This window comes from Piliocolobus tephrosceles, chromosome 1, assembly GCF_002776525.5.
Source record: "Piliocolobus tephrosceles isolate RC106 chromosome 1, ASM277652v3, whole genome shotgun sequence".
NCBI lineage: Eukaryota > Metazoa > Chordata > Mammalia > Primates > Cercopithecidae > Piliocolobus > Piliocolobus tephrosceles.
In genome coordinates this window covers 58,009,181-58,022,426 of record NC_045434.1, presented here as the reverse complement: position 1 = coordinate 58,022,426, position 13,246 = coordinate 58,009,181, and the positions used below count along the sequence as shown (strand labels likewise).

The 13,246-nt window shown below is 51.7% G+C and overlaps 1 protein-coding gene across 1 annotated transcript in view; it reads right to left on the bottom strand.

The window, feature by feature from the left end:
- PKP1 (plakophilin 1) overlaps positions 1-12,459 on the bottom strand; it is a 49,079-nt gene extending 36,620 nt beyond the window's left edge. Inside the window, exons 1-2 of the mRNA XM_023187009.2 lie at positions 12,007-12,459; positions 1,865-1,968 (exon numbers count right to left, since the gene is read on the bottom strand). Of these exons, the coding sequence (XP_023042777.1) occupies positions 1,865-1,968; positions 12,007-12,208 (306 nt within the window). The 5' untranslated portion in view covers positions 12,209-12,459. The remainder of the gene's footprint in view (positions 1-1,864; positions 1,969-12,006) is intronic.
- Between the last annotated feature and the right edge of the window lie 787 nt (positions 12,460-13,246).

Sequence of the window (13,246 nt, the reverse complement as noted above, 5' to 3'; positions counted from 1 at the left end):
TCTTTCTTTCTTTCTTTCTTTCTTTCTTTCTTTCTTTCTTTCTTTCTAGAAATACCTTCCCGGATTATACATTTCCATGGTTACATTACCCATTTGATAATACTTCACAGTTAATGTCATCTGATATCAACTCATGAGTGCAGTAGACACATGAGTATCATCATTCCCTTTTTATGGATGAGAAAACTGAGGCCCAGAAAAATTAAACTATCAAAGTCATAGAGCCAGAGAGGGGCAGAACTAGGACTAGAACTTAAGCCTCCTAAGCTCTGATCAGGTAATGTCATTTAAGTAAAGACATGTACCACCTGTACTGTCAGCGTAATCATCCATTCTGGCTGCTGGTGCAGTGATCTGCCTTCCTTGGGTTTCATCTAATCCCTTTATGCTGCATTCCTAAGCCATTTTCTCAATTTGGTCATCACCCTTTGTGTCAAAGGCCTTTTATTCACATCTATGCTTGATCTGTCAGCTTACTGGGTTCAGTCTGCTGGGTTTATTTTGCACTAAGAGTGTCATTTGCCATCAAGAATCAGGAAAAAAGTGAGGGAAGTAAATTCGCAGCAAACCTGGTTAATTGTCCCCTTTCGTCCTCAAGCTGTAATATGTAAGAAAGACATAGCCTCCAAGATTAGCCCCCAAAAGAACTCAGGAATGGAAGAATCAAGCACATGACAAAAGAACACCAAACTGATAAACTCCCCACCCTCTCCTCTCCCCAGGACCCAGGACCTTTGACAATCAATCAGGAGTGATATCTGTGAGATGTCTGTGTCTTAAAGCAAATGCTGTTGAATCCTAAGGCCCCACCAAGACAGAACCCCAGATTCCCACAGAAAAACAGCCTTTATTCCCCATCTGACAATGTCTTGATGGCCTTACAAAAGAATTCCCAAGAATAATGCAGGCTAATGTTGCATTAGCGAAAGTAAATGAAAGTCATAGAATTTGGAGGCTAGGAGAAATCTTGGGTGCCATCTAGCCCAATACCCCTGATTTTAGAGCAGCAGAAAATTCCTGCACTGGCTGGTATGGTTGTATCCTGAGCATCTACTGCAGTGCTTGTCACAAAATTAGGTCTTAATAAATATTTGTTCAGTAAATGGATAGATGAAGTATAGTGGATTGAGATCACTTAGAAAGCAGACAGAGTCAGGATTACAGGATCTAAAATAACCTCTATCCATGTTAATTTAACAAATAATCTTAAGAATTATTGTAATATTTTTTCATGTACATTAGTTCATTTAATCCTGAAAATAACTGCTTGAAGTACTTTGTTATATCCACTTTCCATGTGAAGAAGCTGAGTCCCAAAGTTTGAAGTAACTTGCCCAAAGCCACATGCTCAGTGAGTAGCAGAGTTAAAATCTGAACCCAAATGTGTCTGGGTTGTCAGGCAGGCTCCACTCTAGCATGCAGCGTCATATGCAGGAGTCAATGCAGTGGACATGTTCTCTTGGATCTTTGACCATAAGCATAGAATGAAGAGAGATGACCCTTCAGGATTTTCCTAGAAACATCTAAACTGGTCCATTAATAGACCTCAAGAATGCAAACATTTCCCAAATCCATGATCAAATCAGACCTACTGGGAAATAGACATTTTTAAAAATGTCTTTTTAAAATGCTTTTCCCAAAATATTCTCATTTGAGACATTCAAAAATGTCCAGTCAGCCCAAACGAGAACCACCTATGAAACAATGGCCAAGTCAACAGACCTAGTCAGAGTTAATGAGCCTCAGCTCACGGACCAAAGCCTACATCACTCTTTTTAGCAACTGGTGCAGATTTTCTCCACTGTAAACCCAAAACCGTCCCCACAAATACTCCAGGTCTTTTAGGATGGAAGCAGTTCCTTACCGGATATCCCCATGAGCCATTCCCTGCCTGGAACTTGGAGTAGTAGCTGCTTCTGCTGGTGGTCCCATAGTTGTAATTGTCAGCTAAGCCATCATACATGGAACCTAGAGGAGAAAGAAGGGGATTAGGACAGGGATGGCCATGATCTTCATCCACCCCTCTTCCTCAGGGCACCATTTCTGCATCCAGATCCACTATGCCCATGGAGAAGACCAGGTCTGAGCTCCTGGAGGAGAAGGTGGGGAATGTCATCTCCATCTATCTCCACATCCTCCGCAGCCAGGACCAAGAGAAGGGCTACCACAGACTCCCGCAGGGACAGCTCTAAAACTCTCATCTGTCCCCTTCCCGGGAGCCCAGTGGCTCTGCTGCTGCTTGGGTAGGTTAACACCTACAGGTCAGGACTTGGTCTGGAGGGCCTTGGAGCATGGCCATTCCAGTCCAGGGAATCATCACTCCATGTTCCACAAGGATAAGATTCCCACTCGGGGGAGACAGGCAGGATCCCAACATTCCCAGTCCAGCAGCAACAGCTGATTAAAGACTGATTCGGGGGAGGACTCTGGATTCAAATCTCAGCCCAGCCCCTACCAGTGACCAGACAAACTTCCTCCTCTTCTTTCACGTCCAGCATACTCTGGCTGGTGAAGGGGGAGCGGCGATCAACCTCAAAGGTCCAGTGAGGATTAATTAATGTTTTCGGAGTGCTTGGAGACCCACAAATGACAGGCTCCGCAGGAGGACAGAGTGTCATTAGAGTTATTAGTGGCAAAGTGGCTTTGCATCACAGAAAACAGAACTGAGTTTGGGGCTCCTAGTGGGGCCACGCCCTTTTCTCCCTTTCACTGGCCAGCAGGGAGACCCTATGGGACAGCCTTGACTCCGCACAAGCTGGTCTGTTCACCATCCTGCTGTCCTTGAAATATGGCCAATGGTGACAGGCTCACCACTTTACTCACATCTCCCTCCATGCCGAACCTGCCTTCCCTCCTCTGCCACTACCTTCTAATCTTGCTTGTCTCTTGAAGCCAAGCTCAAGACCTCACCCACTCCAGGAAGCCCTTTCTGACCAGCGCTGCACAAGGCAATCTCTCCTGCCTCTAAACACATACTGTCCTGCTCTTGATAGCCCAGGTCTCATTCTGCCCTGCGTCTCATTCCCTCAACTATACTGGGAGCTCTACAAGGAGTAAGCCATGGCTCCATGGCCTGCCCCACACTCTTGTTAAGTGATAGCCTTGGGGGATGAAGGCAAGTGAGATCCAGTGAGAGCCTCCTAAGAGGGATATGCATTCCTTTTCTCTAAAGTGATGGTCAGATTCCCCCATCAGAAACCCTGTCTAGGGGTAAGAGAGTTGGGCAGTGATCTCACCTGGCCAAGTTAGCTACTCCCCATCTGCCACACCCACTTAGGCTCCCCAGCCATTGCCTGGGGGAGCAGGGCTGGAATATCTGAGCTGGGAGTAGAGGGAATAGCCACAGGGCAGCTTAGGAATGAGGCAGGGATCCCCACCTGGTGCCACCTCCCCTGTCCAGGGCCAGGTAACCACCCATAGCCCACAGCAGAGGGTGCTGCCCGATTCCCTGCATCCCTCCATCACGGACATTAGGGGTCTCGAGCTGTGGCAGACACAGCTTGCCCTGGGGCCTAGCGATATTGATATTGGTCCTGGTTCTGGTGCCTGGGCAAGTCATCTGCTGTCTCTGAGCCTCAGTGTCCTCTTCTGTCAAAAGAGAGGGCTGGCCTCTTACATCCCATAGGCCCTGTACAGTTCCAGTGTTCTGTGGTGTGTGATGACAGTAACACATGTTGACTGCATTCAGAGGAGCCAACTCCTCCTCTCCAGAGATACAGCTCGGCTTACGAGGAAGAAGGGCAGACACCAAAGGCCACACTACTGCCTCGTTTGCCACCTGCCTCAGAGTCCTCTGAGAGGCCTCCCCTATACCCTAGGCCCAGCCTTGACTCCGGAAGGGCCATCCGCCTTTGAGTGACATCCTGGGACTCTGCCGTGTGGCGCATTGAACCTCTGGTTTCCTCCAAGCTCTGGTGGAGTGCACACAGCTCTTCCTCCACCTTTCCCCAGCAACTGCTCCTCTGGCAAGACTGTCCTTATCAGGAAGAGGCTGGAGGTAATCTCGTGGGCTCAGTCACTCAGGACTGGTACTCCCAGGGAAGGGAGCCGCAGCCAGGCACACTCACAGTCAGGACCCTAGGTGGCCAACTGCCAGGTCTTGTCTGCCTTCCTTCCACCCAGCCCATTTCAATCATTCTTCCAAGGTTTGATAAGATAGAGTTCACTTGGCTCCAGCTCTGTGAGCAGGTATTTCTCACTAAAGGTCAGGTGTGGGTCAGCCAGCTGCTTCTGGATGGAAAATTTGGGGTGGTGACAGACAGAACTCTACGGAGCACTGAGGAGGCCTCCTGCTATGAGAAGCAGCCCCAGGGGTCTTGCACCAGGGCCTCCTTGCCCGTCTTCTGGGAGAGAACCTGTCAGCATGATGCTGCTGTCCTCCTGGGTCATCAGATGAACCATCTTCTTCCACCACACCCTGCACCTGCCTGCCTCCCTCTCATACACTCTTCTCTGTGTGACGGTAGAGGCCTCTCTGCCATGGAGGTGGCAGTGGACACACAGACGCATGGAGGAAGAGGCCAGAATGCCCTACAGTTCCCAAAGCCAGTCTCCATGTCCAGTGTGAACGCTGGTAAAGGCAGGTGTGACTGTCACTCACTTGTGGTTGGGCCAAGGCCTGCAGGCCCTTCCAGGCAGTTCCTGAAGGTGTCTCCTAAGACCTTTCTGTAGTTGGGGTCTGCTTGGCTCTGGTGAGAATGAGGGTAACATCACACCTACCTACACTGCTAATCTGGCAGAAGTTGAGAGTATTTGGGGCGGAGGTGGTGAGAGAAGGGAGGAGTCCATAGTTGTCACACACCTGAAATCACAGCTTGCAATGTGCCAGATAACCAAGGACGACTGGGGGCAGCTGTGCTCTCTCTGCAGGAGCGCTGTTCCCACAACAAAAGTGATTTTCCGTGCTCTTGACCCTGGGGTGTCTGGCTGGTAAGCAATGCCCCCTAAAAGTCAAGTTCAACAGCAGGAGCATGGGCTTCTAATGAATGTAATGGTGTTAGCTCACTCTTCCACTTGGTCCCCAATGTCTCTAGAACGCACTTCTAGGAAGTCTTTCCTGATGAATGACACCTACTCCCATCTCCATCTCACGCCCATACCAGTCTCCACCACCATGTACTTTGGATGCTCTCTGAAGTGCGAACCACGTCTCTTCTTTCCTTGGGACCTTGAGCTCAGGGCACTGCCACAGCTGGGTCCGGGCCTGACTGGCCTGAACTGGCTCTTTGTGTCAATGACCTCGTCTCCCTTGCCCAACCCTTGTGGTGAACGTGCTCTGATGCCTGGTGCTTAGAGGCTCAGAATGGGGTCAGGCTCTCCTCCCACTCAAAGAGGTCCCTGGTGAGTGGGGTAAACCAGGAAGAGAGGAGGGCTGCTGTAGCTCTCAAATACCCAAGGCCACCTCCTTGAGGAGGATTCTTAGTTCCTGGGGAATGGGGGAGGGGCTAGTTCCCAGCTCACCCCGCAGAATCACTCCTACCCTCCAGATAAGCATCTGCTTCTCCCCTCTTCTCCCCAGATGGGTGCATGCACCATGAGCAGGGATGTAGTGGCTTCTCGGTGACACTGACAGTGTGCCCAACCTGCGTGTCATCCTCAGGAAGCATCTGCCCACCCACAGAACCCCAGGGTCACGAAGCAAGTGCCTCAGAGCATCTGCCATTTTCCCAGGTATACAAGCAACACAACCTGCTCTGTCCACATAGCTTGTCCAATTTTAAGTCCCTGTTTTAGGGTGTAAAACCATCTCAGAAAATCTACCGCTCAGGTCACCAATGTCCTGGCACACTGCTTCCCTTTGGTGCCTTAGACAACGACGGGCTGATTCTCTCTTGTGTCATCGGGGCAACTCAAGCTTTCTCACCTACAACACCTTTGAAAATGGAGGCGGCTCTTTCTTTAGGATGAGTGGAAATCTCTCTCCAGTAGGGGCAGGCATGCCTTTGCAGGGATGACTCATCCTCTTCCACCTCCAAGCTTTCAAATAGGTCACACTTACTGCACCTGAAACATTCTTTCTCTTCTTCTCCAACCCTCCCCCTGCATTCAAAACCTTGCACAAAAATCAGCTTCCCCTAAAGATGACCCCACCCAGCTCTGAGCACTCCAAACCTGCCAGCATAACCACTTCAGCACTCAATCCAGTGGCTGACTCTGCACTGGCTTGTGGGTTCCTTGGAGTGTGGCTTCTGTACACTGTGTGTGTGTGTGTGTGTGTGTGTGTGTGCACTCCTCCCAGAAGGTAGGGCCTGGGTCTCCCCAGCAAAGCTGGGAGCTCCCTGAAGCAAGGAATCTTCACGTTTGGTAGATCCACACTCCACACCCCTAATCCCAGAACATCAGCCTTCCTGACCGAGAGGCTGCCCTGCAAACAGAGGTCATCAGGAAACCCGCTTTCTCCACTCTCTTTCTCCTCAAATCCTTCTTCTTTGTCACAGGGAAAGCTGCTCGGAACAGATTCTTGCTGACTCTGTCTCCCTTAAGGCTGATGCTTCTTCTAGCATATTCTACATGCTACATGCTTGAATAAAGCCCACCTGTCCTTCAGCACGAAAAGCTTGAGAAAGGAAGCTCATTTTCCTTTAGTCTTGAAAATGCCTTTACTTCACCCTCTGAAATCTCTTTCACCTGTGGTGCCCAGAAAAGCTAGGCCCACAGCAGCAGGAATTTAAATGAGATAACAAGAACTGCCAGGAAGCTACTGCTGAGACAATATTCTCAGAGGTGTTTCGGAGTGGGCAGGGGTGGACTGTGTCTGCAGGATGGTTCTAGCTCCTGGAGGGAGGACTGGCCAGCCAGCCTCCTGCCTTCTCTGCTGGGCTGCTGGGAGCACCATGACCATGCCTCCCAAACTTGGCAGTTTCTAGGAGACAGGGAGGGCAAGGAGTTCAGCACAGCCTCACCGGGCACTTTTGTGTCACACTTGATCCTTTCCTGGGTGTACGTACTGAACAGAAATGCTGAAACAAACTGGGTTGCTGTGACCTGTGTTCTCTCTTCTCCCTCCGCAGCCCATGTGACTCCCTCAGGCTCTGCTGGGGCGCATTCAGACCCAGCCATGACACAATCCTGCTGCTTTTTCAGCAGATCTGTTCATGGCCACCACCAAGCCTGAGGACTGGGCAAACGTGGGAACCTCCTGTGGGGACAGGACGGGCGCAAGGGGGCAGGGTGGTGGGTTAGAGTGGGCAAGGGTCGATGGGTTCAGGTGGGGTTCAGAGTAAAAGGATCTTGCCAGCAACTACTACATTAGGGGTGTGTGTGTGTGTGTGTGTGTGTGTATGAGAGACAGACATGGGTGTATGTCACTATATAGGGGTGATCGCCCATGCTGGATCTATGTGAGTGAAGGACAGGGACCGGAACAGTGGTTCTCCAACTTGGCTACACATCAGAATCACCTGGGAGTTTTTGAAGCCCCAATGCCCGTGTCATCTTCATACTCACTAAGTCAGAATCTCTGGGGGTGGGACTCAGGCATTCGCGTTGTTTTAAACTTCCAGGTGATTCCAATATGTAGCCAAGTTTGAGAAAAGTGGATGAGAAGACTTTTTAATATGTTAGGATGTTTACAAGAGAGACACGATGAGTGGCATGCCTTGAGGGGAAGAGCTTTTTGGCAGTACAGCTGCTGGCGGTCTGGGCAAATGGTTTGCAGAGCTAGAGAGTTATAAAATCTATTTCCAAAGAGTGTTACCATTGCAAAGCACTTTGGAGATGATCTAATCCAACCTCTGACAGCTGCAGAGATCCAAAGAGAGGCAGCGACTTGTCCAAGATCGCACACCAGGCAGCGGTAGATGCCAGGCTGGGCTCCTGACACAGCACAGCTGCAAGGACACACGTGTACACACACACGTAACATATGTGTGTGCATGTTATGTGTGAGTACGTGTGTGCATGTGTGGGTGTGTGGATTCATGTGTGGGGTGTATTGTGTATACATGCGTATATGCATGTGTGATGTATGTGTGTACACATGTGTGTGCATGTGTCCAGCGTATGCCTAGAAGGGACTTCACATGAAGATCTCTAACATTCCTCCATTTTATTTTGTTCAAACATTACACATCTTCTAAGGGTCACGCCCCATCGCAGAAGCGATTCCCAGATTTCTAAGCCTAGAACAATTGGCACATTGATACTTACAATGGTATGGGGTGGGGGGAGGAATTTGTACTTTTAAAAAATCTCTGCCAAGGAGCAGGATCCAGAGAAACAGCATTTGCTGCGAAACACCCTAGAATACCCAGCATTTTTGCATGTGTTGTAACAGGCCAATGGAAATTCTGGCTAAAACTCCAACTTCAAGCCAAGGTGCATTGTAAAGAAACAAGAATTGGTTCATTTGAAGTTTAATTAGTATGTTTCGCCAATGGAACAAGCTAAAGCACACATAGCCATTACCATCTGCAATCTCAGCTTCGGTCCCAAGAAAACAACCCCAGAAGTGATGTCTATGGTCAGGAAAAGAAACTTTCAAGAGACTCTAATGAGCAGAACATTCACTCAGGCAGAGGCTCATGCTGAGACACAGTCAAACACAAATACAAAAAGCCATCAAAGTGGGGGCTCCTGAGGCAAGCTCCTTCACTGTGCAGGCTATGGAGTTGGTGCAAGCGTGCCCCCCTCTCCCCTGACGAGGGCTGAATAGACACAGGAACCACAGAAAGGGAGCAGATACCTCCCCTGGCCCAACATCGCCTCTGGCCCCTATCTCTGATCAGAGAGAAACAGAGGCTTAGCAATTTTAGATGGGAAACAGTACTTCTGTGAAGAAGGGAGAAAGAATTTCAGGCCAAAGGCTGAAATAAAAAATCATGGATGGCTTAGCAGGCAGTGAGACAAAGCAGGCAATGGTGCTGGTATTGCTAGGACTTCCCTGGAAGGAGACGTGACAGGTGAAAGGAAGTTCCTTTCACTGAACTGGGTGTGATCTGTGTTCGCAGCGGTGGGGGAGCACTTGGGTTAGGGCAAATGAGATTCAGGTTCAGCTCTAGGAAGAGATTCTAAGTGAAGTTATAAAGATCTGGAAGGTGGATAAGTGTTTCCTTCCCCATCCTCAGGGAGGCTGTTTCCCTAGCAAAGATCTTTTGCTGGGTGGTGACATCCCCCTCAGTTTCCCCTTGCCTCCCACACAATCTGGGAAGAAAAGGATGCCAGACACCCTGAGGCACACAGGGACAGCCTGAAAACACAGGGGAGCAATACTTCAGGGGCAGTTCAAGATGGGTAGGCAGGTTAAGGGCAACCTCCTTCTGCAAGATCTCCAGGCCACAGAGGCCACCTTCTTCCTGCCTGGGACCTTCATGACCAGGGCGAGGTGCCTGTCCGATCTGCAGCACTTCAGGGAGGGCATGAGTGCGACAGACATTTGGTGACAGGCTCCAGGGGCCCTTCGTCCAGCCCTCAGTGGCTCAATACTTCCTCAGTGACAAGAGAGAAAAGAGCCCTACTGGAAAGGAACTGAGAAGCCACTTCTATCACAGGACCAAGGATGGCTGGTCCTGACTGTCCTTCCTGGGGTACAAGGAGCAGTGCCTACTCTTCCAGGCAACCTGTGGGGTGTGGCTGGCCCTTCTTAACTAGGGGAACTTTGGATGGGATTCAAGGGGCTCAAGAAGACCCTAGGCGAACTGACTCTGCTCTTGGAAGAGACTAAAGGAGAATTTGAATCTGTCCAGGGGGCGAGGGAAAATGTCTGGGCATGGTCCTTCCATAGCCACCAGCTCATTCCATTCCAGGAACCAAGGCAGGCTCCTGACAGGTAAACCAGCATGAGAAAGAGGGAGCAGAGTGAGTAGAGGTGGCCGCAGAGCAAATAGGGGACGCTTGGGCGTTTCTGATGGAGAGGACAAGGAAATCTGATGAAAACTAAGCCAGCTAAACCAGAAACACCAGCTCCAAGTGACCAAACCGCCTCTTCCAGCAAGGATGCCTCTGGGGAAACTAGCCTCCTTTAGGAACCTCTGCAGAGTCTGAGGGTAGAGGGGACACGCCCACAGGGCCAGACCTTGGAGTGTCTGGAGAGGTAGCCATCAGCATCAACCCTCCCCTGAATGAAGCCCCCTGAAGGACCTTGGGAGGAAAAACAAAGAGGGAACAAAGGAGACCTTATCAGATAGAAGTTCCCCACAAAGACCAAGTCCAGAAAGTGCACTTCATGCTGACAGACACTCAGCCGATATCCTGATAGGTGGGAGGAAGAAGGGGTCCTTGGGGCACCCAGGGCCATTCGAGTTTTCTGGAGTTATGAGCCAAGAGCTCAGGCTGGGATGGAGTGGAAGTGGGAAGGGGACAGCCAAGTCTTGGGCAGAGAGGAGAGTAGGTTGAGCAGTGCCCTGGGCTATAGCCAGAAATGGGGGCACTTTGTTCTTCCAAACCTAATTCTAAAGAGGCTAGGAGGCACCTACCAATGCACCAAATAAAAGGGAAGGAGGCATGTGCTCTGGAGGCGGCATGACCTTGAGTGGAAATGTGAGGAGAGGAGCCCAGGGCCCAGACAAAGGCAAAGAGCACACAGAGCAGCAAAGGCCTTTAGGTCTGGGGCCCAGGAAGTCCTCTGCCCGCCATTTTCCTTCCCCCGGCTCTACATAGGGCCACTCAGGAGGGGGGCTAGGGAGTGGGTGGGGGGACAGAAGCCAGAGGTAGAAAGTGTGAGGTAGGTGTGTGTGTGTGTGTGTGTGGTGGGAGAATGGCCAAGGTTGGTTTCTTTTGTCTCCTTCCACCTTGTTACCCTCTGCCCCTCACTCTCTCCTAAGGCCTGTCTTAATAAATAAGCCTTGGTTTACCTGTACTGGTTAGTGGTGGGTGAAGTCTTTATTAGTATTTTACTAAACTTAGCTAAATAAAATAAGTAAATAAATAAACAAGTGGAATCTTTGCTCACTTGTGTGTAATTCTTACCAGGCATCTTTTGTATTAAAGCATCTATTTGGTCTATAAGCTCTCCCCTGTCAGGTACTGCCCCTTCCTCCTTGAGTTCCCGGGTGCTGCCCCTTTCTCCCAGGCTTCCCCAGTCATGGGATCTGGCCTCTCAGAGGCTGGAGGAGGGGGTGCCAGGCCCGGGATCCAGCTTGCAAAAGTTCCCGTGAGGGCTCAGCTAGAGGTCTCCCTGGGGCCTAGGGGGATTTCCAACCCGCCACGCTCATTCCTTACTCTCCCCATGAGACACTTACCTACCTAAGCTGGGTGGGGTAGAAATAATTCAGTGGGAAAGAGGAGTTCTGCATTGGCTATTCGGGAAAGAAGGCATCCTGACCCCCTTCCCTGTTATCAAGGGACCCACTGGCCCTGGGGCGGCCTTCCAACTAGGCTAGCCTCTTTCAGGAGGCTCCCAATAAAGTGCCCTGGAGTTCCAGGGCCTCCTCCCTGCTCCCTGTGCTACTTCCCCTTCCCGCAGCGCCTCTCCTGAGCTGCACTCCTGTCTCAGCGACTCCCTCACCCCGCTCGCGGATACACACGCACACAGGGACTGGGGTTCCCCTTGGCCTGAACGCTGGGCATCGGCCCCCAGCTGAAGGCCAGGAGATCAAGCCCAGGAAGGTCGAAGGGTGGCCCACAACCGTTTGAGAGCGCGGGGACCATGGACCCCAGGACAGCCAGGGTGAGACATGATGTAGGGCTGATCCCTAGAGCAGCATCCGAAAGAGAAAGCCGTCCAGACCCAGGGCTCAGGGACAGGAGAGCCGCTCGCGGGGGATCCTCAGCCTCCTGGCACGCTGGGAGATACTCCCGGCTGTGTCCCGGTGAACCACCCATCCTTGCCCACTAGCGCGCCATCGAGCTCGTGGAGCTGTCGAGCCAGCCTCGGGTCGGGTCGCTGTTCCACCTGCTTGGAACCGGCTAGGAGCTCGGCTGCTCGCATTCGGCGCGTAGACCCTGCATGGGGCCAGCAGCCCCTGGCCTCTCTGCACCCCCTGGGATACTTGCGTCCCTTGGTCTCCGCCGCTGGGCCAGGGCGCTCTGAAAAGGGGCGCACGGACCACGCGGGGGCCGAGCCTTTACCTCGATTGGAGTGGCTCAGGGTGGACGACTGGGAAGACTTGGACTTCTGCCGCTTGACGGTCATCATCACCTGCTCCTGCACTCGCTGCCTGCCAGACGTGCCTGTTTTCATCTTTTGGTCCGATGGCAAAGCCAACGTGGAGTTGTCCTGGTCCTGGAAGCATTCGTACGCCAAGGCGGTCTTGAGCGGCGAGTGGTTCATGGTGGCGGGAGGCGGGAGGCGCGCGACCGGGGCCTGGGAGAGCAGAGAGGCGAGGCGAGGTGCGGTGCAGCGGGCTGGCGGTAGCGTGCTCTTCTCGCTCTCAGTAGCTCCCTAAGGCCATAGAGTGCGTGGTCCGCGTGAGGGCTCCCGGCAGCTGCTCCTGGCGCTTCCACCCCGGTTCGTCCCTCTCTGGCAGTGGCGAGGCCCGCCCTCCGTCAGACAGGATATACCACCCCTGCTCTGCACCACCCACTCCACCTGGCCGCGCGCTGCTGCCGCTCAGACGCGGAGCTGCAGGGCACTGCTGCTGCGGAGCCAGCGCTCTTGGGGGCAGGGCTGCGAGTCCCCCGTGTGGGACACTGGGCGCCTTCCTGTTCGCTCTTTTTTTCTCTCCCTTTCCTCTCCCCATGAGCAAGAAACGTCGCAAGCCTTGAGGCCCCAGGGAGACGCCCTCTGTCCTGTTCTGCCGGCTCACTGAGAAAGCATGTGTTCAGCTCAGGAACCGAGGGAGACCTCTCTCTAGGAAAAAAGGAGTCTTTCTTGACCAGGCTGCCCAGGAGAGCCAGGCGTCCATCTCCCTCTGTACTGCGGTCATGGCAGAGACCAGCCCTGGTGGTGGAGGCTTCCGGGCTGATGACAGAACCATAGCTCTTGCTCCAAAGGAGTGCTCCATCTTATGGGGGCAACCCAGTCTACTCTAAAGCAGTTTCCTCTGAAGCAAGTGGGGTAGGGGCAGGAAGGCCATATCAAGGAGCAGACTTGAGATATCAGACCACACAGTGGGTATGCCTTGGTAAAACTGGTGGTTATTTGTTGTTCATGAGTATACCCCGGTAAAACACCACGTGAACAGCGGATCCTCTCTGAAACTCCACTACAGCCTCTGAAACAATGCCTGGCACACGTAATATTAGGCACTCAATAAAAAATATTTTTAAATAGGTGAATACATGAATTCTAGTTAATTTAAGGTAAATTAAATCTAACTTGGATCCTAACCAGATCCTCACTGAAAAATTGAAAAGCTGCTTTATCCTG